This window comes from Babylonia areolata, chromosome 28 (genome assembly GCF_041734735.1).
Source record: "Babylonia areolata isolate BAREFJ2019XMU chromosome 28, ASM4173473v1, whole genome shotgun sequence".
NCBI classification, from domain to species: domain Eukaryota; kingdom Metazoa; phylum Mollusca; class Gastropoda; order Neogastropoda; family Buccinidae; genus Babylonia; species Babylonia areolata.
The window spans coordinates 26,230,740-26,258,239 of NC_134903.1; the positions used below are offsets into that span (position 1 = coordinate 26,230,740).

Consider the following 27,500-nt stretch of genomic DNA (forward strand, 5'->3'; position numbering starts at 1 on the left):
CCTCACTCTCTCTCTCTTCTCTCACTCGTATCGACTTCAGTTTTCATCGACGCGCACGCTTCTATACTAGACAATTCAGCTTCTTCAATCACCCCCCCCCCACCCCCCCAAAAAAAAACAACCATCATTATGGCCAAAAATCGAAGACAGCAAATGCATACTTCATGAGACGCCGCCAATTCTTTTGCAGGAGAAAGAAGGCGAGCTGACAAGATAAAAGAAAGCCGGGAAGGAGTAGAAGAAAGGAAATCAAGGATCGAAAGAAAGGATTTTGTCAGGTGAGGAGGGGAGGGGGAGGGGTTGGGGGGGTAGGGAGGGAGGGGGAGGGGGTTGAGTCTGGGGGACGTCGCTCAAACGTCACAAACAGAGACGAAAAACAGTAAAATAAATGTAACAAAAACCCCTCACAACAACAGCAATCAACAACAACAACAAAAATCTACGAGCCAAAATCTTTAGAAAATAACCTCTTTTCTCTCAATAACCCCTCTGCCCTCCCCCCCCTCCCCACTACCCTCCCTCCACCCTACTTCAACACCACGTGATCCCTTTGTCCCCCCCCCCTCCCTCTACGCCCCCCCCACCCCCCCCACACCCCCCCCTCTCCTCCCAATCCGTTACCTATTTTTATATCCTAGATTTATGAGGGTATTCCTCCTCACCCTCCTCCTGCACCCTATCAACCCCTTCCCTCCAAAAACCCTCCATTTCCATCCATCCCCACCCCCCATCACTGCCATCTCTCGTCCTCCATCCTCAGCTGAAATGTTTCTTTCTTTGCTGTTTTTTTGGGTTGTTTGTTTGTTTGTTTGTTTGAAGAGGTGTTGTGATTGAAGCTGGCAGAGAAATGCCAGAAGAGCTAAGTCAGAGAGAAATTGTTATTTGGTTTATTTCAGTGCCTGTTATTGGGGGTCTTAGGATAAATAAAAAAACAAAAACAAAACGTGGAGAATGAGAAGGGGTGCTTCAAATTTAAGGTGGTGAGAACGGGAAAAACACAACTCTCTCTCTCTTTCTTTCTGTCTCCTCTCTCTCTCTCTCTCTCTCTCTCTACTGTGTGTGTGTGTGTGTGTGTGTGTGTGTGTGTGTGTGTGTGTGTGTGTGTGTGTGTGTCTGTCTGTCTCTCTCTTTGTCACTCAAACTCGCATGTGCACGATCCTATGTCGTACGAATGCAGCTTACTGAAAAGACCACCTTAAAATCTCTTTTCTTTTTCTCTCTCTCTCTCTACAGATATACATCTATCTATCGTATCTATCTATCTATCTGTCTATACATACATACATACATACATACATACATCATACATAATACAAAGAGAGAGACAGACAGACAGACAGACAGAGAGAGAGAGGAGAGAGAAGACAGAGAGAGAGAGAGAAGAAATCAGACAGGAAACACATACAAAGATACACAGACGCACAAATGGATATTCAAACACACACACACACATCACACACACACACACACACACACACACACCAAGAGATCGCCACAATGACAGCAGAAATCAAAACATTGAGAGAGAGAGAAAAAAACAAAAAGGAAGAAAAAAAAGAATCACGAAATCAAAAGACAAGCCCCCGAGAAGGAACTAAGCAAATAAAGGGTTAAAAAAAAACGGAAGTTGCCTGTCTGTGGTGGTCTTTCCCAACATGACACTGACTTACTCTCATCGACCGGTTTCAGACGAAGACGACGACGATGAAGAAGAAGAAGAATGTTGACGACGACGATGAAAATCTCATTTCTTCACTTCACTGACTCGAAACAACCCTGGTCAGCTCTTACCTCACTTTCTCAATGGATTGTCTCTTGTCTGTCTGTCTGTCTGTCTGTCTCTTTCTCGTGTGTGTGTGTGTGTGTGTGTGTGTGTGTGTGTGTGTGTGGTGTGTGTGTGTGTGTGTGTGTGTGTCAGTGGGCGTGTTAGAGTGCGCATAATTATTTTTGTGCGTGCGCTTGTGTTAGTGTATGTGTGTGTATGCGTGTGTGTGTGTGTGTGTGTGTGTGTGTGTGTGTGTGTGTGTCTGTGTCTGTGTGTGTGTGTGTCTGTGTGCGTACACGTGTATGTGTGCACTGCCTCTCTACCTCCCTTCCCACCACTCTCTGTCGCTTTTCTTAATCGAAGAAAACACCACCACCACCACCACCACCACCACCAAAACAACAACGAAACCCTGGGTTTTTTCCTGCAAGTAGCGCTAAAAGATCCGACCACCCCCCTCCTCCTTTTTCCGCATTGATCGTTTTATCCTTTCCCTTCCTCTCCTCTTCCTCTCTCTCTCTCTCTGTCCCTGGCCAGTACCTCCCCTCCTTTCTTTTCAAGGAGGGGAAAGAAAGACCAGAAGAATGAGAAAAAGAAAGAAAGAAAAAAAGAACACATACATATAAAGAGAGAGAGAGAGAAAAAACAAAGCAACGAAAAGAAGAAATTAATTACAGAAAGAGAGAAGAGATGAGTGGAGAGAGAGACAGACAGACAGACAGAGAGACAGACAGAGAGAAAGAGAGAGACAGAGAGTGAGAGAGATGGAAGAAAAAGCAATGAAAATTATATATATATATATATATATATATATATATATATATATATATATATATATATATAAAAGAAACAAAAAAAGAAAGAGCGAGCGGGGAGAGAGAGGTTGAGAGAGAGAGATAGAGAAAGGGAGAAGAAGAAGAAGCAGAAGAAGAAGAAGAAGCAGAAGAAGAAGAAAAAGAAGCAGAAGAAGAAGAAGCAACGAAAAGAAGGGAAAAAAAGAAGAAAGGAAAAAAAAAGAGAAACAGAAACAGAACAAGCAATGAAAAACTGGAAGGAAAAAAAACAGAGAAAGAAAGGAAAAATAAAAAACAGAAAAAACAACGGAAAATAAGAAAGAAAGAAAGAAAGAAAGAACGAAAAAAGGAAGAAAACAAAACAAAGAAGAAAGACAGAAAGAAAGAAGAAAAGAAAGGAAAGCAACGAAAAATTGGAAAGAAAAAAACGAAAGAAGTGAATAGAAGAAAAGCCCAAAACCAAACCAAAGGAGAAGCCAAGAAAGAAAAACAACTTTGCATATCTGCACCGGAGGGAGTGTGTATGTGTGTGGCGGGGGGGAAGGGGGGAGGGGGGGGGGGGGGGTAGGGGCTTGGGGATTCGCATAGGGGATGTGATGGCCGACACAAGGGAAAAAACCTGAACGCCGAAGGAGAGGGGGGGGGGGGGGGGTGGGGGGGGTAGGGGGGGGGGGGGGAAGGAAAGAAGGGAGGGGGGTGGGGGACCCCCGGTTCCCGGAGGAAGGGGGGGAGGGGGGGGATGGGGGGGCGGGGGGGGGAGGGATGGGGAGAGGGGGGGGAGGGGGCGGTGGTCAAGGTTCCCGGGGAAACGGGAGAGGAGGGGGGGGGGGAAAGGGGTGGGGGGGGGGAGGGGGGGGGGTATTTCCCCAGCCCCCCCCCCGTTCATCCCAACCCCTTTAAACGAAGGGGCGGGAGAGGGGGGAAAAGAGAGGGGGGGATATTAGGGGGAAGGGGGGAGGGGGGGGAAAGGAGAAGGGGGGGGGGAAAAAGGGGGGTGGGGGGAGGAGGGGGCACGGGGAAAGGAGAAGAAGAAGGGGGAGGAGGACGAAGAGGAAAAAAAGGGGAATGGAGGGACAGAAGGAGGAAACAAGGGAATGGATGGACAGAAGGAGGAAAAAGGGGAGGGATGGACAAAGGGGGAAAAAAGGGGAAATGGTGGACAAAGGGGGAAAAAAGGGGGAGGGATAACAAAGGGGGAAACGGGATGGAGGGCAAAAAGGGGAAACAAGGAATGGATGGACAAAGGGGGAAAAGGGAATAGGGCCAAAAGGGAGGAAGAAAGGGAAGGATGGAAAAGCAACAAAAGGGCAAGGGGAAACGCAAAGGGGGATGGACAAAAGAAAGAGGGGGGTGGGGAGGGAGGAAAAGGAAAAGAGAACGGGGCCCCATCAGTTCCCAAAGGTGTCCTGCGTGGGACAAACCACACACTTTTGAATCTTCGAACACAGGGGAAACCGCGGCTTCGGGCCCCTTGTGGGACAAAAGGGGGAGAGGGAGGGGGGGAAGTAGGGCAGAAAGGGAAAAGGAACTGGGAGGGAATTGGGAACAAGGGGGGGGAAGAAGGAACAAGGGGGGAAGTAACAGAACAAAAGGGAAGGAAGTAGGGGGGGAATAGGAACAAAAACAGTGGAAGGGAGAAAGGGAGGGATAGGAACAACAGTGGGAAGGGAAGTAGGGGGGGAAGTGGGAACAAGGGGGGGAATAGAACAAACAGGGGGAAGGGAAGTAGGGGGGGAAGTGGGAACAAGGGAGGGAAGTGGGAACAAGGGGGGGGAAGAGAACAAGGGAGGGAAGTGGGAACAAACAGGGGGAAAGGGGAATAGGGGGGAAGTGGGAAAAACAAGGGGGGGAGTGGGAAACCCAGAGGGGGGGGAATAGAACAGAAGGGGGAAGTGGGGAACAGAAGTGGGGGAAAAGTAGAACAAAAAGAGGAAGTAGGAAAAAAAGGGAGGAAGAGGAACAGAAGTGGGGGGAAAGCAGGAACAAAAGGGGGGGAAGTAGGAACAAACAGAGGGAGAAGCAGGAAAAAAGGGAGGGAAGTGGGAACAAAACGAAGGAGAAAACAGGAACAAAAGGGGGGGAATGGGAACAACCAAAGGGGGGGAAGCGGAACGAAAGAGGAAAAAGGAACAAAAAAAAGGGAGAAAACAGGAAAAAAAGAGGGAAACGGGAACAGAACAAAAAGGGAGAGAACAAACAAAGGGGGGAAGCGGGAACAAAGGGGGGGAAACAGGAACAGAAAGGGGGGAGAAAAACGGGGAACAAAAGGGGAGGGAACAAAAACAGAAAAAAGGGAGAAGCGGAACAAAGGGAGGGAACGGGAACAGAACAGAAGGGAGAGAACAGGAACAAAGGGGGGGAAAGAGAAAAAAAGGGGGAAAGTAGGAACAAAAGGGGGGGAAGCAGGAACAAAAGGGGGGGGGAAGCAGGAACGAACAGAAGGAGAGAAGCGGGGAAACAAAGGGGAGGAAATAGAACAAAGGGGGGGAAATGGGGAACAGAAGGGGGGAAAAGGAAAAACAGAAGAGGAAACAGGAACAGAAGGGGGGGAAAGAAAAACAAAGGGAGAAGCAAAAAACAAAAGGGGAGGAAGCAGGAACAGAAGGGAGGGAAGCGGGAACAAAGGGGGGGAAGGGGGGACAGAACAAAGGGGAAGAAGCAGGAACAAAGGGGGGAAATGGGAACAGAAGGGGGGAAGCGGGACAGACAAAGGGGGAGAACAGAACAAAGGGGGGGAAATGGAACAGAAGGGGGGGAAATGGAAACAAACAGAGGGAGGGAAGCAGACAGAAGGGGGGGAAAGCGGAACAGAACAAAAAGGGGGGGGAAGCGGGGACAACAGAAGGGAGAAACGGGAACAAAGGGGGGGAAAATGGGAACAAAGGGGGGAAAATAGAACAAAACAAAGGGGGGGAAGCGGAACAGAGGGAGGGAAATAGGAACAAACAAAAGGGGGAAAGAACAGGCCAGAAGGAGGAAATGGGAACAAAGGGGGGAATAAAAACAAACAAAAGGGGGGGAAATAGACAGAAAAAGGGGAGAAAGCAAACAAGGGGGGGGAAAAAGCAACGGGAGGAGAGGGGGGGGTAGGAAGGGAGGGTAAAGGGAAGAGAGAAGGGGATGGGGAGGAGGGAAAACGAAAGGAAAAAGACAAAGATAACGAGAAAAACAGAAAAAAAAATAAGAGAAACGGGCTGGAACTGAGCCCGACGAGAACGAGCAGAGGTAACAACACACACAAACACACACACACACACACACACACACACACCAAAGGGAGAGAGAGACGGACAGACAGAAGTCAACCACACACACACAAGGAGAGAGAACGAGACAGACAGAAACCCAACACACACCGGGGGAGAGAAGACAGAGACGCAACACCCAACCACCACACAGGGGGAGAAGAACAGAGACAACGACAGACACACACACCACACAGAGAGACAGAGACGAACAGAGCCCCACGAAAAACCCAACACAGAAACACAGAACAAGACCTCCCTTTCGGTACTCTATCCATAACGAATTCTCTCAACGAACTGCAACTTGACAGTCGTCTTGCATGTTGTTTTGTTGTTGTTGTTTTTCTGGATAGTCGATGCTGGTGCCTCTGGTCAAAGCTTCCAAAGATTAATGCGTAATCAATTTTGCAACGTGTCCACAGAATAATGGTCAGTTTAAAAAAAAAAAAAAAAAAAAAAAAAACCGGAAAAGAAAAGAAAGCTAAACAAGAAACAAAAACAAAAAACAACACGCGCGCACACACGCACACACACACACACACAACACACACGCATAGCACATAAACACACATGCGCGCACTCATACAAACGCCACATATGCACGCACACACACCACCATCACCATCAACAAATGACTGATAGTTAAAAAAAAAAATTTAAAAAAAGGAGAAAAAGAGAAAAACACCTATCAATTTACGTGGTGATCACATCAAACGAACTTTCCCAAGCTTGATATATATATTTATAATATATATATATATATATATATATATAGTATATTTATATATATACATACACCATATATATATGATAATATATATATTTTTTTTTTTTTTTTTTTTTTTTTGGATCCAAGCCAACAACGACCACGAATTCTTCATCGGCCGAAAGAAGGGAAACAAAACTATAAAAATAGAGAAAGAAGTAGCTAGATAAAACGACAAACTGTAAGCATTTTGAATCGGTGCCATGTGACAAATGAATAAATAGACAAACAAACAATAAATAAATAAAACGACAACTAAAAGCTATTTTGAATCTGTGCCATTGGTAGTCTAGACCCGTCAGTATACTTTTTTGTTTTTAATAATAAAAAAAATAAACAAAATATATTATCAAAGTCTGTGGCACTGAACGGATTCTGCACTGCACAGCTGAAGTCAGGAATCTGGTTTGGGAGGGAGATGGGGGGTTGGGGGGTTTGGGGTGGGGGTGGGGGGGCCGACGGGTGTGGTGTGGGATAGAAAAAAACAACAAACTACAGCTGGTCTATTCAAGTGGTGCTGGAAAAAAGGTTCCTTTCTGACGCACCATTAGATTATCTCCCTTTTCTTCCAACCCCCCCCCCCCCGCCCTCTCTCTCTCTCTCTCTCTCTCTCCACTCCTTCAATCCTTTTTTCTAGATTCCCCCTCCTTGGTTTTGCTGTTGTTGTTGTTTTGGTATGTTTTTGTTGTTGTTGGTTTGTTTTGTTTTTGTTAGTGAGAGACATTTTGTTGTCTTGCCATCGCAAGACACACTACACGAAACCTGCCTACTTTCAAAGGAATGGTAAAATACTGTACAAGATCGGTCTTAAAATTACTCTCTCTCTCTCTCTCTATCTCTCTCTGTTCGTGTCCTAACGTGTGACTGGTTAATATACACGAAATCGTATAATGACTACACCTCAATACTCCCCCCCCCCCTCTCTCTCTCCATCATAAGTTATTATTCAATGCATACCTTCTTCTATTGTATACGAAAATCACGTGCCAGATTTCTTCTTATGACCCCCCACCCCCCCCTCTCTCTCTCTCTCTCTCTCTCCCTATCATTAGTATTAATCAATGCATACCTTGTCCTATTACATACGAAAATCACGTGCTGATTCATCTCATGACTCTCCTCTTTCTCTTTCTCTGGGTGTCGGTCTTGTCTGCCATATGTGTGTGGAGAGAGAGAGAGAGTGAGGAGGTTTGGGGGTGTGCGAGCGCGAAGTGTGTGCATTACGCGCGGCGCGCGTGTGTGTGTGTGTGTGTGTGACCCAGTTTCCCTTGATCAACAAAACCACCACTATTTAGTGGATGGAAAGCGAAAGCAGGCCGATACTGACGACCGACGGAAAGCAAAACAAGGAAGGAAGCTGCAGTAAAACTCTCATCAAGCTGTACGCTGCAGGCAGCTGGCCCACTTCTTTTGCTTCCCAGTCACGTTCCATGGGCACGAAGTGTGACAGATTTATCCCCCCTGAAACAGATGGCCCAACACCCTTACCTCCCCCTTGGGGCGAGTTCCTGGTTGTCTCCTTTGTGGACGTCAGAGAGGTGGGTAGAGGGGGGGAGGGGGGTGAGGGTCGGATAGAAGGGTTGGTGATGCTGAGGGGAGGGGGCGGGGGGGGGTTTCTCTTACACTGTGTTCTGAGGGTCTCTTTCTGTGTGTGTGTGTGTGAGTGTGTGTGCGCGCGCGCGCGCGCGCGCGCTCGCTTCGTTTGTATAGGCGTCTGTGCATCTGTGTGTTTTGTTATTTTGTATTATTTCTATCCACAATTGTGTGATGTGTGTGTGTGTTGTGTGTGTGTGTGTGTGTGTGTGTGCTGTGTGTGGTGTGTGTGTGGTTTCTTGTCGCTCAGCCCCAGTGCAGTGGGGTGCTGTCAAAGCGCCGTAACTCTCACCAATCAACCCTGCCCCTTGTTATTCCCCGTCATGTCCCAAAGGGAGACCACTGCGACAGATTTATGTCCCTTGGTGATGGCCCCCCGTGCTGTTCATTTTTTGTCGTCTGGTCGGGCGGCTCCCAGTGGTGTGTGTGTGTGTGTTGTGTGTGCGCGTGTGTGTGTGTGTGTGTGTGTGTGTGTGTGTGTGTGTGTGTGTGTGTGTGTGTGTGTGTGGTGTGGTGTGTGTGTGTGTGTGGTGTGTGTGTGTGTGTGTGTGGGTGTGTGTGTGGTTGTGTGTGCGCGCGCGCTTATTTTTACAACCATTTGAATCTTCTCACACACACACACGAGCCGCGCGCGCGCGTACACAGGACACACACACACACACACACACACACAGGATTCGCACTTGCTTTCTGTGTGTGTATCTTCTCTCTGTCTCTCCCCTTCATGCCTGCAGCAACCGCAAAAATAAGTTTGCCCAAAAGAAAAAAAACAAAAAACAACAACAACAACAAAAAAAACCCAAATGAACTCAAAATTGCTAAGAAAAACATGGACTCAAATTTTTTACTTTTTGAAAAAAAAAAACACACCCAAAAAACAAAGAAAAACTATCAACTAGTTTGAGACTGTGCTCTGGGGGCCCAGACCTTTCAATAAAGAAAAAAAAAAAGAAGAAAAAAAAGAAGAAAAATCAGAAAAAAACAGATAAAATTGTCAAAGTCTGTGGAACTGAATGCATTCTAGCAGCACACAGCCACAGTCAGGGCTCTGGTTATGCAGTAGGGAGGGAGAAGAAGAAGGGGAGGAGGAGGCTGGTGGGGGGGCCCCCCTGGGGGGGGGGGGGGGGGGTGGGTGGTGGTGGAAGAGCTGTAGTTGGCGTGGATTTTTTCCTCCCCCCCCCCCCCCCCCTCTCTCTCTCTCTCTTTCCTTTTCTTTTTTCTTCTTTTTACATCCTCCACAAGACATCAAGTGTTTCGTTAAAAAAAAAAAAAAGAAAAAAAAAGTTTCTTTTAATTTTCTGATGCCACGACGATGGGTTTGTTAGTGGAGGTCTGTCTAGGACAGGGAAATGAGGTGGAGGGGAGGGGGCGGGGGGGGAGTGGGGGGAGGAAGTGCGGGAGGTGTGGGGGCTGGGTGGGGGGGGGTGGGCGGTGGGGGGCTGTTGCCTGATAACACTTGAGAACTCTCGCCAACTTCGCTTTGTCAGGTGATAAACCTTTCCTCATTTCACTGTCTGGAAAACTTAGGGTCTTTACATCCGCTTATGATAATATAAATCTATATAGTCGGCTCTAACCCAGTAGGCAGCCTGTGGTGCAAATGACCCCGTGTTTGTAAAGCGCTTAGCGCTTGGTCTCTGACCCAGGATGGGAGCTATGTAAGTATCCAATATCAATCAATCAATCAATTCATCAAATATATTGCATGAACGATGTTGTCGTCTTGCGTGTGTGATGTGTGGGTGTTCATGTGTCTGTGTGTCCCTGTGAGACAAACAAGAGAGGATGTGTGTGTGTATGTGTGGTGTGTGTGTGTGTGTGTGTGTGTGACAGAGCAGAAAGATAAGAGAAAGACGACACACACACACACACACACACACACACACATGGAGATAATGTGTGTATGTGTGTGTGTGTGTGTGTGTGTGTGCGTGCGCGCTTGCGTGTATGTGTGTAGGCGCTTGCGTGTGCGCGTGCGCGTGCGCGCAGATGCGGCAAAAACGTATGCACATGCACGCTCAACACGGCTCGAAGCGATCTTTTTGCGCCTTCTCAAGCGTGCATGCGAGAGTGCGTGCATGCAATTAGCTGACCCACTAAGCCACTGAAATACGCAATGCGAACCCCCCCCCCCCCCCCCCCCCCCCTCCTCCCTCTCCAAATTGCCATTTCTCTTGCTGATATCGAAGGGTAGGTCTGTCGAAACTACATGACGTTGCCTGCCCGCACTCCAAATGTATTCCGAAAGCAGTTTTGTATCATATGCAAATGATTTCAAAGCAAACTGATTTTTATTTCATTCGTTTGTTGTTGTTTGTTGTTGTTTTTTTTTGGGGGGGGGGGGTTGGTGGGGAGGTGGTGGTGGTGAAGGTGGGAGAGAGGGGGGGGGGTGGGGGAGAGGGGGGGGGGGAGGGGGTGGGGGGAGAGCTGAGCGGGATGGGGGAGGTGATGGTGGAGGAGGTCTCTCCCTTCTCTCCCTCTCTCTCCTCCTCTCACTCTCCTCTTCCAGCTTTCTCCATCAACCTCCCCCCCCCTCTTTTTCCATCCCTCAAACTTTCCTTCTCTGTCTCCCTTCTTTTTGTTCTTCCCTCTCTCTTCTTCTCTCTCACTCTCCTCCCTCCTTCTCTCCCCTCCCTCTCTCTCTACCCTCCATCTCACCTCTTTATCCTCCCCCCTCTCTCTCTTCCCTCTCTTTCTCCCCCCCCCCTCCCCCTTCTCTCTCCCCCTCTATCTATGTGTGTCTCTCTCTCCCTCCTTCTCTCCCTCTCCCCTCCCCCCATCTCTCCATCCTCTCTCTCTCTCTGTTTTCTTCTTCTCTCTCTCCCCTCTCCTTCTCTCCCTCTCCCCTCCCCCATCTCTCCATCCTCTCTCTCCCTCTCTTCTTCTTCTCTCCCTCTCCCCTCCCCCCATCTCTCCATCCTCTCTCTCTCTCTCTTCTTCTTCTTCTCTCCCTCTCCCCTCCCCCCATCTCTCCATCCTCTCTCTCTCTCTCTTCTTCTTCTCTCCCTCTCCCCTCACCCCCTATCTCTCCATCCTCTCTCTCTCTCTGTCTGTTTTCTTCTTCTCTCCCTCTCCCCAACCCCTATCTCTCCATCCTCTCTCTCTCTGTTTTCTTCTTCTCTCTCTCTCTTCTCCTTCTCTCCCTCTCCCCTCCCCCTATCTCTCCATCCTCTCTCTCTCTGTCTGTTTTCTCCTTCTCTCTCTCCCCTTTCCTTCTCTCTCTCTCCCCTCTCCTTCTCTCCCTCTCCCATCCCAATCTCTCTCTATCCCTCTCTCCTCCCCCTTATCTCTCCCTCCTCTCTCCCCCTCTCTCTATCTCACACTCTCATCTCCCTCCCCTCTCTATACCCCCCCTCCCCCTCTCTCTCTCTCTGTCAGTGTCTATTCGTCTCTGTACTTTCCACACACCCTGTCTCTTTTAGAGCGTTCTGCATTCAAAGATCGCTGCGAGGACCAATCAATTATCCCTCCCCAAAACTTAAGTACGAAAGCAGAATAAACGAAGCGAAGAACCCACGAGGGTTTAAAAACAAAACTACTACATTTTTTTTCCCGTTTCCGTCAAGGCGAACTTTTGGCTGATTGATCGGCACAAACAATTCAGACTCGAGGAATGTAAACTCACTGCCGCTTCCTCTGACACGATAATATATCTACGTTTACCCTGGGGAATACCACAACACGCTTTTGTTTTTGTTTTTTTTGGTTCTCTCTCTCTCTTTCTCCATCTTTTTTCTCTCTCTCTTTCTCCCTTTCTCTCTCTCTCTGTCCCTCACTCTCTCCCTCCCTTTCTCTGTCCCTCACTCTCTTTCTCTTTCTCTCTCTGTCCCTCACTCTCTTTCTCTCTCTCTCTCACTCTCCCTTTCTCTCTCTCTTTCTTTCTCTCTCTCTCCCTATCTATTTCTCCCTTTTTCTCTCACTCTCTCCCTTGTTCTCTCTCTCCCTTCTCTCTCTCTCTCTCACCCTTTCTCTCTCTCTCTGTTGTTTGTAATGAATATTATGCTTGTGATGAAGTTGTTTCTTTTCTCGTCTTTCTAGGAATTTGTTAACATTTACTCATTTCTTGTGGTCTTTCTTCATACCTTTTCTTTCCACATTTTTTTTCCTTTTCCAGCAGGGCAGAAGAAGAAGAACAACAACAACAACACCAAGAAGACGAAGAAACTCAAGAAGAAGAGGAAGAAGAGGAACAACAAAATAAAAAAAAAGAAGAAGAGACAAAGAAAGAATGAAGAACTGTGGAAAAAATGCAGAAAAAAGACATCATAGAAAGAGAAGATGAAGTATTCTGACAAAACAAAAAATCACACACAAAAACAAAAAACAAAAAACGATTTCAGACCAAAGGGAAAAAATCACTCACGATTACCACTCTCTTCAAACAAGAAAATACAAATCCCCTTGAAAGCAAAAAAAACAACAAAAAAAAACAAAAACAAAAAAACATTACTATAAGCTAGCTTGCCAAAGAAAGCAAACTCCCCACTCAGACCAAAATATACCTCCCGCCCACCCCCGCAATCCCCAACCCCTCTAAATACTGCCTATGACGACATGAGACTTTTTCCAAACTTCCGAAGAGAGGAGGAAAAAAAAAAGAAAAAGAAAAAAAGAAAAAAAAGAGAGAAGAAGATAGAAACCAAGTGTCCACATTTCTAAAAGATCGCAAGCCATTTTTACCCCCCAATTCAGACCCCCTCAAAAAGCAGAAACTTGTTCAAACTTTGACAACGAGTGACTTTTACAACTGGGTCAAAAACTGAATTCATCCACAGTACTAACTTTTTCTTCTTCTTCTTCTTCTTCTACTGCTTCTCCCAACTTTACGCACCGACGGGTAAGGCCGAGGGGATAGCATTTGCTGAGCAAACATAAAGCCGACAACTTCCTGTCACGCCGATCGAACTCGACTCCTGATTGGACATACGGAGAACACGTGACCGGAATGTTCTTCCGGTCTGTAAATGTCGACTCCCTGGACTGTTGCCAGTACAGAGAGAGAGAGAGAAAGTGGGGGGTGGGGGGATGGGGGGAGGGAGAGAGAGCAAGAGAGAGGTGGAGAGAGAGAGGAGTGAGGAACGGGTGAGAGAGCTAAGACAGGGAGAGAGAGAGGGGGGGGAAAGGAGGAAGGAGAGAGAGGGGGAAGAAAGAGAGTGAGAGAGGAAAGAGAAAGGGAGATAAAGAGACAGGGGGAGAGAGGGGGAGAGAGAAGGGAGATGGAGGAGAAGAGAGAGGGAACAGGAGAGAGAGGGAGAAGGAAGAGATAAAGGAAGAGAGAGACAAGGAAAGAGAGATGGAAAGAGAGAGGAAGATAGAGAGAGGGGGAAATAGAGAGGGGAGATAGGAAGGAAGAAAGAGTGGGAGGGAGAAGGGGGAGGGTGATAGAGAGGTGGAAAGAGGAGAGAGAGAGAGTGGAAGAGGGAAGAGAGGGGAGGGAGAGGAGGGAGGGAAAGAACAGAGAGACACAGAGAGAGAGAGAGAACCGGAGAGAATAACACACACACACACACAGATTATTAATTATTTGATGAAATTTATTTCTGAGGGTGCAAGCAATGCTATTCTTAATCTCGAAAGGGGAAAAGGAGGTGGGAAGTAGCGCGCGGAAAGAATGAACAAATTCATTATCTGTGTGTGTGTGTGTGTGTGTGTGTGTGTGTGTTCTGCAGTATGTTTCGTAGCTAGGCTAGTTTTAATTTGGAACTTATGTTATATCAAGTTTTGTATGTATGAAATGTTCTGTCCCCCCCCCCCCCCCCCCGTTGTATCATGTTCGCATAGCCCTTCAAGTAGGGGCCTTGGCCTATATGAATAAATCATCTTGAATCTCTCTCTCTTGTCTGTCTCTCTGTCTCTCTTCCTCTGGTCTCCTTTCCTCAAATACTGGAGATGAATGTGTAAACTATAGGAATTGGGAAACTGTAAATGCTTACAGAAAAAAAAATATGTAAGGAGGTATGGGGGGTGAGTAAAGACTGGTCAAATAATAGGTGAGAATGAAGTGATGTGAGAATGAAGTAATATGAGAATGAAGTGATGTGAGAATGAAGTGATGTGACAGTGAAGTGATGTGAGAATGAAGTGATATGAGAATGAAATGATATGAGAATGAAGTGATGTGAAAATGAAATTATGTGAGAATGAAGTGATATGAGAATGAAGTGATGTGAGAATGAAGTGATATGAGAATGAAGTGATATGAAAATTGGTTGAGTAAAGACTGGTCAAATATAGGTGAGAATAAAGTGATATGAAAATAAAAATTAAGAAAATATCGATAAAAAATGAGGAAGAGAGAGGGAGCGAGAGACAAACAGAAAAAAACAGACCAACAAACACGTGCAGAGAAGAAAAACAACAAAATCAACTTGTGAAACTGTGGAACCAACCAAGACAGTCCACGCACAGTACAGCAAAAGCATTGCAATCCCTCTCACATTGCTAGTGCAGACTGAAAAAGATGACCAGTAGAACATTTTCTCCACTTTCATTACGTATTGATGCAGTGATTCAGTCACCCCCCTCGTGTCATTATGACGGCAGCGAGCATTTTGTTAAAGACACGCGTTTCCTCCATACGATCGGATCTTTTGTGTATATATTTTTGTTTTATCCTTTTCCTTCTTCTTCTTGTTCTTCCTCGTCTTCTTCTTCTTCTCCTTCTTCCTCTTCTTCTTTTTCTTCTGCTTCTCCTTCTTCTTCTCCTGCTTTCCCTTCTTCTTCTCCTCCTTCTGCTTCTTCTCCTTCTTCTTCTCCTCCTGTTTCTTCTTCTTCTTCTCCTTCTGTTGTTGCTTCTTCTTCATCATGATCATCTTCTCCTCCTCCTTCTCTTTCTTTATCATCCTCTCCTCCTCCTCCTTCTTCTCCTTCTTCTTCCTCCTCCTTCGTCTTCATCTTTCTTCTTCCACCTTCTGCTTTTTAATCTTCTTCCTTTAGCTTCTTCTTCTGCATGTCTCTTCTGCATCTTATCATCTTTCGATCGCATCTTTTTTTTTCTCTTTGCGTAATCTGGACATCTACGTTTTCCCCGTCCACAAGTTGTTTTGGAAGGAAGACTGCACTGCACTATCAACCCTGATGCGGAGATTCCACTTCTGCAATGCTTTTTTTTTGTTGTTGCTAGCATGGCCGTGTGTGTGTGTGTGTGTGTGTGTGTGTGTTCAGTGCACACGCACGAGCGCGTTCATCGATCTGTCACTCTCAGTGTTGATTCGCAAGAGGAGAGGAATCAAATGAAATGGCCCGCGTTTCCTGCTCAGCCACGTTTGTCTGTCACTGGGAACAGTTCTTCACGTTTGTCTGTCACTGGGAACAGTTCTTCACGTTTGTCTGTCACTGGGAACAGTTCTTCACGTTTGTCTGTCACTGGGAACAGTTCTTCACGTTTGTCTGTCACTGGGAACACTCACGTTTATCTGTCACTGGGAACAGTTCTTCACGTTTGTCTGTCACTGGGAACAGTTCTTCACGTTTGTCTGTCATTGGGAACAGTTCTTCACGTCTGTCTGTCACTGGGAACAGTTCTTCACGTTTGTCTGTCACTGGGAACAGTTCTTCACGTTTGTCTGTCATTGGGAACAGTTCTTCACGTTTGTCTGTCACTGGGAACAGTTCTTCACGTTTGTCTGTCATTGGGAATAGTTCTTCACGTTTGTCTGTCACTGGGAACAGTTCTTCACGTTTGTCTGTCATTGGGAACAGTTCTTCACGTTTGTCTGTCACTGGGAACAGTTCTTCACGTTTGTCTGTCTTAAGGAACACTTCTTCACGTTTGTCTGTCACTGGGAACAGTTCTTCACGTCTGTCTGTCTTAAGGAATAGTTACTGTGTTTCATTCTGCCGTGTCTTCTTGTTCCCTCTGTGTTCCGTTCAGCTGTGTGTTGTTTGCTCTGTGTTGTATTCTACTGTGTGTTCTTCTGTGTTCTTTTCTGCCGTGTGTTTTTATTTCTTTATTGTGTTCTATTCAGCCGTGTGTTCTTATTAATTTTTCTCTGTGTTCTATTCTACCGTGTGTTGTCCTTTGTGTTATATATTCCACTTTGTGTTCTATTTTGCAGTGTGTTCTTCTATGTTCTATTCTTCCGAGTGTTCTTGTGTTCCATTCTGCCGTGTGTTGTCCTTTGTGTTATATATTCTACTGTGTGTTCTTCTGTGTTCTATTTTGCCATGTGTTCTTATTTTATCCGTGTTCTATTTTGCCATGTGTTCTTATTTCCTCTGTGTTCTATTCTGCTGTGTGTTCTTATTTCCTCTCTGTTCTATTCTGCTGTGTGTTCTTATTTCCTCTCTGTTCTATTCTGCCGTGTGTTCTTATTTCCTCTCTGTTCTATTCTGCCGTGTGTTCTTATTTCCTCTGTGATCTATTCTGCGGTGTGTTCTCATTTCCTCTGTGTTCTATTCCGCCGCGTCTGTCTGTCTGTGTGTCTGTGCATGCGTGTGTCTATCTGTTGTGTGTCTATGCGTGCGCACGTGCGGCTGTAGTATGTGTGTGAGGGAAAGTGATCTCTCTCTTCAGTTTTTTTTTGTTTGTTTTTTAGCGGGTTTTCGTATTGTCCCTCAATCAAGAAGAGAGATAAACACACAGACAACAAGAGAGGCAAGGCCTTCAAGACTCACTTGTGATACACTTAAAAAAAAAAATCCAAGCTTTTTATGTATTGAGTATAATTTCAAAATGTAATGTTTAAGATGAGAAAGATCAGTTTAAAGCAAATTAACTCCCCTAGCATTAATTACAGAGTAATTTCCCTTTTTTACTATCTACACCAAAACGTTTGCAAAATAAATAAAACTTCCATGCTTAGCAAAAGAAGTTCCTGTTTGAACAAAAAATGATAATAATGACTGCTCTTGTTGTTGGGTCAGAATATAAGATCAAAGTGCCAAGTTTAGAGAATACAAAAAAAATATAAATATAACAGTAAATGCAGTTTGCATATAATTAGGCTTCATTCTTCATTTTTTTGTGCCCATCCCAAAGGTGCAATATTGTTTTAAACAAGATGACTGGAAAGAACTGAATTTTTCCTATTTTATGCCAAATTTGGTGTCAACTGACAAAGTATTTGCAGAGAAAATGTCAATGTTAAAGTTTACCACGGACACACACACACACACACACACACACACACAGACAACCGAACACCGGGTTAAAACATAGACTCACTTTGTTTACACAAGTGAGTCAAAAACGGGAGGAAAGGGGGGGGGGGAGGTGCGAGAGTGGAGAGAGACATACACAGAGAAACAGAAGGAGACAGACACACAGACGGGCAGGAAAAGACACAGACAGACATGTTCGTCAAGCAGTAACTCTCTCCATCAGCGATTCTGTACCAGGAGGGCCTGCTCAGGTCTTTGGAGAGACAGCCAAGCAAAAATTATCGATTGGCCATGGGTGTGTGTGTGTGTGTGTGTGTGTGTGTGTGGAGGAGTGGGGAGAAAGAGAGGGGGGGGGGGGAGCTACTTGTGTGAGAAGTGAAGTGTGTAAGTGCATATATATATACACACCACTCATTGCCTTCTTCTGTGAACTTACTACTGTGTTCTTTTCACTCTGTGTGTGTGTGTGTGCGCGTGCGGCCCGTGCATACGTGCGTGAGTGTTTCTGTCAGTTACCATTTTCATGTTGATATGTTTGCTTGTGTGTGTGTGTGTGTGTGTGTGTGTCTCTTTTTTATGTAAGAGGGGGTGGGGTTGAGAATTAACTGCGGACATCAAATAATAATCTTTCAACAACAGAAGAAGTGTAGTGGTGTGGGTTTGGTTAGGTATTGAGGCATATTGGTGGTATGAGGAGCAGATGGAGGTGAGAGAGAGAACGAACGAACGAATGAACGAATGAACGAATGAATGAATGAATGAACGAATGAATGAATGAATGAACGAATGAATGAATGAATGAATTAATCTTTATTTTCCAACGGTGAAGATATTAGCACTTTGGCCGACTTACACATCTGCCGTTGTTCTAAGAGACACACACAAACATATACGCATATAAATGTTGTTGTACTAAATACATGTATAACGTACAACTAGAACACAGCGAGACACTGAGAGACACATCTGTACGAAACGGAAGCGAGTAACACACTACACACACACACACACACACACACACACACACACACGCACAAGTAATGATAAAATTTAAAACACAGATGTGAGAGACATAAAAGATAGCAAATAAGGAGACGGGTAACTGGGATGTAGACAGATGGACACATTCTGTGTGGGAAGGGAGAGAGAGAGAGAGAGAGAGAGAGAGAGAGAGAGAGAGAGAGAGAGAGAGAGAGAGATGCAATGATGTGTCAGTATGAAATCAGTAAGAAAAAAAGAAAAGAAAAAGAAAAAGAAAAAAAAAGAGTTGGGTGAGGATGGTTCACAATTTGAGTATATAGAATCGTAGACATGACCAGACTAGAGTTTGTTTTCGTGACCAGACTAGAGTTTGTTTGAGACACACAAATAGAAAGATACAGAGAGGGATAGAAGGGGGCGTGGAGGTGGGGGTCTGGGGGGGGGGGGGCAGACGGACATACACACAGTACAGACACAGAGTGACAGAGAAACAGACAGACAGAGAGACAAGGAAAGAGTGAGGGTAGGGAGTGGGGCAGAGAGACACGGAGGCAGAGGCAGACAAGAAAGACAAACAGACAGAGACACAGAGAAACATCCTCAGACACAGAGAGAGATACAGTACAGAGACAGCACACAGATAGACAGAAAGATACACAGACAGAGACACAGAGAAACATCCTAAGACACACAGAGAGATGCAGTGCAGAGACAGCACACAGACAGACAGAAAGATACACAGACAGAGACACAGAGAAACATCCTCAGACACAGAGAGAGATACAGTACAGAGACAGCACACAGATAGACAGAAAGATACACAGACAGAGACACAGAGAAACATCCTAAGACACACAGAGAGATGCAGTGCAGAGACAGCACACAGACAGACAGAAAGACAAACAGACAGAGACACAGAGAAACATCCTCAGACACAGAGAGAGAGATACAGTACAGAGACAGCACACAGACAGACAAGAAAGACAAACAGACAGAGACACAGAGAAACATCCTCAGACACACAGAGAGAGATACAGTACAGAGACAGCACACACACAGACAGAAAGACAAACAGACAGAGACACAGAGAAACATCCTCAGACACACAGAGAGAGATACAGTACAGAGACAGCATACAGACAGACAGAAAGACAAACAGACAGAGACACAGAGAAACATCCTCAGACACACAGAGAGAGATACAGTACAGAGACAGCACACAGACAGACAGAAAGACAAACAGACAGAGACACAGAGAAACATCCTCAGACACAGAGAGAGATACAGTGCAGAGACAGCATACAGACAGACAGAAAGATAAACAGACAGAGACACAGAGAAACATCCCCAGACACAGAGAGAGATACAGTGCAGAGACAGCATACAGGCAGACAGAAAGATAAACAGACAGAGACACAGAGAAACATCCTCAGACACAGAGAGAGATACAGTACATAGACAGCATACAGACAGACAGAAAGACAAACAGACAGAGACACAGAGAAACATCCTCAGACACACACAGAGAGACACAGTGCAGAGACAGCACTACAGACAGACAGAAAGACAAACAGACAGAGACACAGAGAAACATCCTCAGACACAGAGAGAGATACAATACAGAGACAGCACACAGACAGACAGAAAGACAGACATACTGAGACGCAGAGAAACAGACAGACAGCAAGACAAAGAGATAGAGGGAGTGCTTTTTCACAATCAAGAAATGGATAAAATGCTGGTTAGCAACCAGATGTAAAAAGTCAGTGCAAAAGACGGACACACATGCATAACGAAAACGAACACACACATTACACACACGCGCACGCACACACTCACACATACACAGACACACATACACACTCACACACACATAATCAAACAAACAAACACCATACACCACACACACACACACACACACAAACAAACAAACAAACAAACAAACAAGTACCATGTACACCACACTCAACAACTACACACAAACACACACACAAGCACTACACACACACATACACACACACACGGTACACAACACACACACACACACACACACACACACACACAAACAAACACTACACAACACACACCACACACAAACGCCCCACACCACTACCCCCGCACACACACACACACACACACACACACACACCCACAACACCACACAAACACAAAGATACCTTCTTCCGACGAACATCGACAGTAGCGAAGCCATCCCACAGCTGACAGAAAACGCCCCGGCAAAACAGCAGTGGAAGCAGTAGCAGTAGCAGTAGCAGTAGTTCTTGCACACACACACACACACTCTCCCCCTCCTCCTCCTCTTCTCAAAACTTCAGTCGAGTGTCTCACAAAAGCACCAATAATATTCTCCGCCTCCAGTAGTCGTTCAATGCTTCACATGTATGTGTGTGTATGTCACACACAGACACACAGAGTCCAGAATCGGTCTATATTCCTCTAAACACACTCTCGACACTAGTGGGAACAATGGACTTCAGATTCCGAAAGACATCCTGGTGGTGTGTGTGTGTGTGTGTGTGTGTGTGTGTGTGTGTGTTGCTGATGTTGTTGTTGCTTAACCATTGAGTTCTGTTGTGGTTGCTGTCACTGATGATGTTGTTGCTGGTGATGATGTTGATGATGATGGTTTATTTCTTCCTCACTTTTCTCAAGCACCAAACACAGCTGTATTTAACGAACCGTCGGCTCGCGCTCTTAATTAGCGTCACGTTGATCGTTCTGGTGTGGTGTTGGTGTTGTCAAAGTTTCCCTTTTCCTATAGCACACCATCTTCAATCGTTTTTTTGATTTTCTTGTTGGCTTTGTTGTTGTTTTTTCTTTTGCATACAGGCGTTTTTGCTTTCTTCTTTTACTCTGTACTGCTTTTGTTCTGAAGGAGTATATAATCAATCATATAAAATAAATAAATAAATAAATAAAATCAGTGGTGGTGTACTACCCCCCCTCCCCCCTCGCCCCTCTGTGTATGAGAGACAGACAGACAGACAGAGAGCGAGCGAGAGAGAGGGAGAAAGACAGAGAGACAGACAGACAGAAAGAGAGACAGACAGACAGAGAGCGAGCGAGAGAGAGGGAGAAAGACAGAGAGACAGACAGACAGACAGACAGAGAGCGAGCGAGAGAGAGGGAGAAAGACAGAGAGACAGACAGACAGAGAGCGAGCGAGAGAGAGGGAGAAAGACAGAGAGACAGACAGACAGAGAGCGAGCGAGAGAGAGACAGAAAGAGGGAAAGACAGAGACAGACAAAGAAAGACAGACAGACAGAGAGCAAGCGAGAGAGAGACAGAAAGAGAGAAAGACAGAGAGACAGACAGGGAGACAGAAAGACAGAGACAGACAGACAGACAGAAAAAGACTGACAGACAGAGAGCGAGCGAGAGAGATACAGAAAGAGAGACAGACAGACAGACAGGCACACAGAGAAAGAGAGACAGAGACAGACAGAGAGAGCGAGAGGGAGAGACAGAGCGAGAGAGAGAGACAGAAAGAGAGACAGACAAAGAGAGAGAGAGAAAGACAGAGAGAGCTTATTCTTCAAAAAATCACTCGGCAATAACTTTTTCTTCCCCACAGCCTTAACACTCACTCCACACTAAAAACGCCCCTTCCTCCTCTGTCAAAGGAATAATAAAATCCACAAAGCCCCAGGCTTTCAACCCTCGCTGGGTGTTGGCACAGTCAAAAAAAACCAAACAGAAAAAGGATAACAAGAAAAAACCACGATGTTTTAAAAAGCTGTTCTGCCCCTTCCGGATGAGAGAAAATTCCAACAAGCAAGTCTTCCCTAACACCCTCATTGGTAGAGAGACAGACAGACAGAGAGAGAGAGAGAGAGACAGACAGACAGACAGACAGCCAGAAAGACAGACAGAGAGCGAGAGACAGACACAGAGAGAGAGAGACAGAGAGCGAGAGACAGAAAGAGAGACAAAGAGAGACAGAAAGAGAGACACAGAGAGAGAGAGAGACACAGAGAGAGAAAGACAGAGAGAGCCTATTCTTCAAAAAGTCACTCGCCATGACCTTTTTCTTCCCCACAGCCTTAACACTCACTCCACACTAAAAACGCCCCTTCCTCCTCTGTCAAAGGAATAATAAAATCCACAAAGCCCCAGGCTTTCAACCCTAGCTGGGTGTTGGCACAGTCAAAAAAAAAAAAAACAGAAAAAGGATAACAAGAAAAAACCACGATGTTTTAAAAAGCTGTTCTGCCCCTTCCGGATGAGAGAAAATTCCAACAAGCAAGTCTTCCCTAACACCCTCATTGGTAGAGAGACAGACAGACAGAGACAGAGAGAGAGAGAGAGACAGAGGCACACAGAGAAAGAGAGAGAGACAGACAGAGAGAGCGAGAGAGAGACAGACAGAGAGCGAGAGAGAGAAAGAAAGACAGAGAGAGAAAGAGAGACAGAGAGAGAAAGACAGAGAGACAGACAGAGAGACAGAAAGGCAGAGGCACACAGAGAAAGAGAGAGAGACAGACAGAGAGAACGAGAGAGAGACAGACAGAGAGCGAGAGAGAGAAAGAAAGAGAGACAGAGAGAGAAAGACAGAGAGACAGACAGAGACAGAAAGGCAGAGGCACACAGAGAAAGAGAGATAGACAGACAGAGAGAACGAGAGAGAGACAGACAGAGAGCGAGAGAGAGAAAGAAAGAGAGAGAGAGAGAGAGAGAGAGAGAGAGAGAGAGAGAGAGCTTATTCTTCAAAAAGTCACTCGGCATGACCTTGTTCTCCCCCAAACAGAAAAAGGATAACAAGAAAAAACCACGATGTTTTAAAAAGCTGTTCTGCCCCTTCCGGATGAGAGAAAATTCCAACAAGCAAGTCTTCCCTAACACCCTCATTGGTAGAGAGACAGACAGACAGAGACAGAGAGAGAGAGAGAGAGAGAGAGAGAGAAAGACAGAGGCACACAGAGAAAGAGAGAGAGACAGACAGAGAGAGCGAGAGAGAGACAGACAGAGAGCGAGAGAGAGAAAGAAAGACAGAGAGAGAAAGAAAGAGAGACAGAGAGAGAAAGACAGAGAGACAGACAGAGAGACAGAAAGGCAGAGGCACACAGAGAAAGAGAGAGAGACAGACAGAGAGAACGAGAGAGAGACAGACAGAGAGCGAGAGAGAGAAAGAAAGAGAGACAAGGAGAGAGAGAGAGAGAGAGAGAGAGAGAGAGAGAGAGAGAGACAGAGAGAGAGAGAGACAGAGAGACAAAGAGAGAGAGAGACAGAGAGAAAGACAGAGAGCTTATTCTTCAAAAAGTCACTCGGCATGACCTTGTTCTTCCCCACAGCCTTAAAATTCCAACAAGCAAGTCTTCCCTAACACCCTCATTGGTAGAGAGACAGACAGACAGACAGAGACAGAGAGAGAGAGAGAGACAGAGAGCCATCGACTGTGCGAGTTCTTCATCCTCCTCCCATATTTAAAGCTATTAAGTTCAAAGCAGCTCTGTTTCTTTCACCGAACAAGTCTTCAAATAAAGGTTACCAGCGCTAAAACTCCTCTCCACCCCTCTCAGTTGGACTCGTCCAAAAGACCACCACACTGTCAACCCTTCCTCCCCGCGGGTGGAAGAGTCGAAGAACAGATGCGGACAGAGAGATTGGATCTATTCGCTGTGGAAGTAGAAGATGAACAAAAACTTGCTTAAGATTGTCCCCGATTTTAACTCACTCAGTACGGCCAGTCCTCTCTTCTCCTCTACACAGACCCCTCGGATGTCCAGTGGGTGTCTGAATGACCCAACCTTTAGCTTCTGTCGTCAGAATTGTGGTATTCTTTGTCAACATTCACCTCTTCAGTATAAGAGCCTTCCTCTTGCAATATTTTGATGATGGTAATTGGGGTGAAACGCTGTTACCGTCGTCTCTTTCGCCGTTCGTATGGAGAGAGTTAAGCAACCGAATTTATACTATTCTGGTTGACATTTTCAGGAAGGAAAGTGAATTTGAATTGTATACACATATATATTTCTGCAAGAGTTTCACTAATTTTTTTTCCAACAAATAAATGAATCAATATTAATATGATAATAATGATTATGGCTAAGTTCCATGAGCAACTGTGTCAGCACCAAGTTTGCTTTGCGTTTAGGTCGTTCCTAAGTCTTCGCTAATTCCTTTTAAGAAGAAGAAAAAGAAAAAACAAACGCTCACTGAATCCAATGTTACTTCCACAGATTTAGTTAGAAAATTGTTAACGCTAAGCAAAGAACCCCTTTTCATAAGCAAGTCAAACTTGGCACGGCAAAGATCGCTAATGCAAACCTGCCCCTAACATACGTTGACAAAAAATACGGAAACCCCCCCCCAAAAAAACCACATACACACACATAGGAACTCTCCCACACGACAAACTTTTTTTGCCCCCCCCCCCCAAACCACTCCCCCCCCCCCTCCCCCCATTTCCCTACCAAGTCTCACTGTCTTAAATCCAACAAGCAAGAAGTTCGCAGCCAATCTGGCGGCGCCGATGCAATACGTCTGTCTGTCTCTTCTCTTTCACGGCGTTCACCTTGGCGAGGCGAAAGCCGATCTGATGTCACAACCAACCGACGTTATCTGTCCAGTTCCATCATCTGACACGACACAGCCAAGAGATTGGGGAGGTGGGAAGGAGGGAGAGGGGGTGGAGATGTCTGATTTATGCCGAGTTATCCAGCCCCACCCCCACCCCCCCACCCCCACCAAAAAAAAAAAAAAAAAAAAAAAAAAAAATGTCGAAGAAGATCCATAATAACTGGATTTCCTCGCGAGGGAAGGTAGAGAACTTGATCCGTTCTGAAGACCGTGACATCAATGGAATGAGATCTGAAGACAGGGGAGAGAGACAGAGACAGAGAAAGAGACAGAGAGACACAGAGAGAGAGGGAGAGGGACACAGACAGACAGAGAGAGAGTGTGAGTTACAGAGACAGACAGACAGACAGACTGACAGATAACGAGACAAAGGTACGTGAAGAAAAAAGAGACAGAGATGAAGGCGAACTGAGATAGACGAAGACAGAAACAGAGAGACAGAGAGAGAGAGAGAGATAAAGAGACATACGTAGAGAAGAAGACAGAGAGAGAGACAGAAATAGACAGGGAGACAGAGACAGCAATAAACAGACAGATAAAGAGACAGAAACAGACAGAGATACGCAGGGGAAAAAGAAGAAGAGTGACAGACAGTGAGAAAGAGTACAAGGACAAGAACAAGAACAACTTTAATCTCCAGGCCTCCGGCCCCCAGAAAGAGGCCAAAAGTACACAATATGGTGAGTGGGAAACAGAGAGTGACACAGAGTGAGACAGAGACACAGTGGGAGAGAGGGAGAGAGAGAGAGAGAGGCTTTTGACGCTCTGATGTTTTACTGTCATTGACTGTAGAGTCGAGAGAGAGAGAGAGAGAGAGAGAGAGAGAGAGAGAGAGAGAGAGAGAGAGAGAGAGAGAGAGAACAAACGAAAATGTGAGAGAGAGAGAGAGAGAGAGAGAGAATGAACAAACGAAAATGTTAGAGAGAGAGAGAGAGAGAGAGAGAGAGAGAGAGAGAATGAACAAACGAAAATGTTAGAGAGAGAGAGAGAGAGAGAGAGAGAGAGAGAATGAACAAACGAAAATGTGAGAGAAAGAGAGAGAGAGAGAGAGAGAGAGAGAGAAAGAGAATGAACAAACGGAAATGTCAGAGAGAGAGAGAGAGAGAGAGAGAGAGAGAGAGAGAGACGGACATACTGACAGAAATACTAAGGAAGTGTTCCACACTGTGCATTGCAAAGTTCTCACAGCAGAATCCATGTAAAACTTTGGCCCAATGATATGATTTCCCTTCTGATGAACACTGATAGACTTTAAAGTTCAAAGAACGAAAATTGTGTTTGTGCAGTTTACAGAGTCAGACAAAATGAATAAATAATAGATAAACAAACAAAACGTAAATAAGCAAAAAAACAGATTAACAAGAAAACAACAACAAAAACACACACCCAACAAAGAAACGATAAAGAAATAGATAAATGAACAAAACATCAAAATAAACCAACAAAACTGCATGTACAATATTATCTACAAGTAAATAAAAGCCAGAGGAAACCAACAAATGGATGTACTGAGTGTGGACCAGAACAAACCCTGTAAAGTTTCCAAACATAAAACCGATCAACTCCAGACTTTACACTTTTTATCATCTCCTCAACAAAATAAATAATAATAAAAAAAAAAACAAACCTGCAAGCATATAAAAACTCCAGGTCAAGCACGAAGACGTATGCCTTCCCGGACGTGCCCCCCCCCCTCCCCCTCCCACCTCCACCCCCCCCCCCCCCCCCCCCCCCCTCCCCTCCTTCTCCCCACCTTATGCACAAAATACAGCATACGTACGCGCACACACACACACACACACACACACATGCACCTAAGATCCCTTCTCGCCCCCACGCCTTCTGCACTCCCTCCTACCCCCCCCCCCTGCCCCCCACCCCACCCCTCCCACACACACACACTTAAAAAACCCATTATATTCAGGTTCACAATGCTACTGCACCAAGTTACCGCATGAATAAAAAACCATGACCACTTGAATCAAAGAAGTTTGTTGTTTTTTGGGTTTTTTTCACAGAAGCCATTCTCTGTTCACCCTTCTCAAGGCCTGACTAAGCGCGTTGGGTTACGCTGCTGGTCAGGCATCTGCTTGGCAGATGTGGTGTAGCGTATATGGATTTGTCCGAACGCAGTGACGCCTCCTTGAGCTACTGAAACTGAAACTGAAACTGTTCACCCACACCTTTCTCAGTCTGAACGATCATCCTCAGCCATTCCCCTTACACGCACGTTTTGCATCAAGGAGATAATATTAAGTCTAGTTCATCGCTAAACCACATGGTGACGATGACAATGACGACGATGATCACCATCAGCCATTCCCCTTACACGCACGTTTTGCATCAAGGAGATAATATTAAGTCTGGTTCATCGCTAAACCACATGGTGGCGATGACAATGACGACGATGATCACCCTCAGCCATTCCCCTTACACGCACGTTTTGCATCAAGGAGATAATATTAAGTCTGGTTCATCGCTAAACCACATGGTGACGATGATAATGACGACGATGATCATGAATACGACGTCGTAGAAGAAGAAAAAACAAAAAACCACGATGAATAAGAACAGGCGAAAGAAGAAGGAACAAGAAGAAGACAATGACGAAGAAGTAGAAGAAGAAGAGGAAGAAAAAGAAGAAGAACAACAA

At 45.6% G+C, this 27,500-nt stretch overlaps 1 protein-coding gene across 1 annotated transcript in view; it reads right to left on the bottom strand.

Annotated features, from left to right (window-relative positions):
- Positions 1 to 20,535, bottom strand: part of LOC143301872 (N-acetylated-alpha-linked acidic dipeptidase 2-like) — a 229,442-nt gene extending 208,907 nt beyond the window's left edge. The window contains exon 1 of the mRNA XM_076616288.1: positions 20,424 to 20,535. Within this exon, the coding sequence (XP_076472403.1) occupies positions 20,424 to 20,458 (35 nt within the window). The 5' untranslated portion in view covers positions 20,459 to 20,535. The remainder of the gene's footprint in view (positions 1 to 20,423) is intronic.
- Positions 20,536 to 27,500: the final 6,965 nt, after the last annotated feature.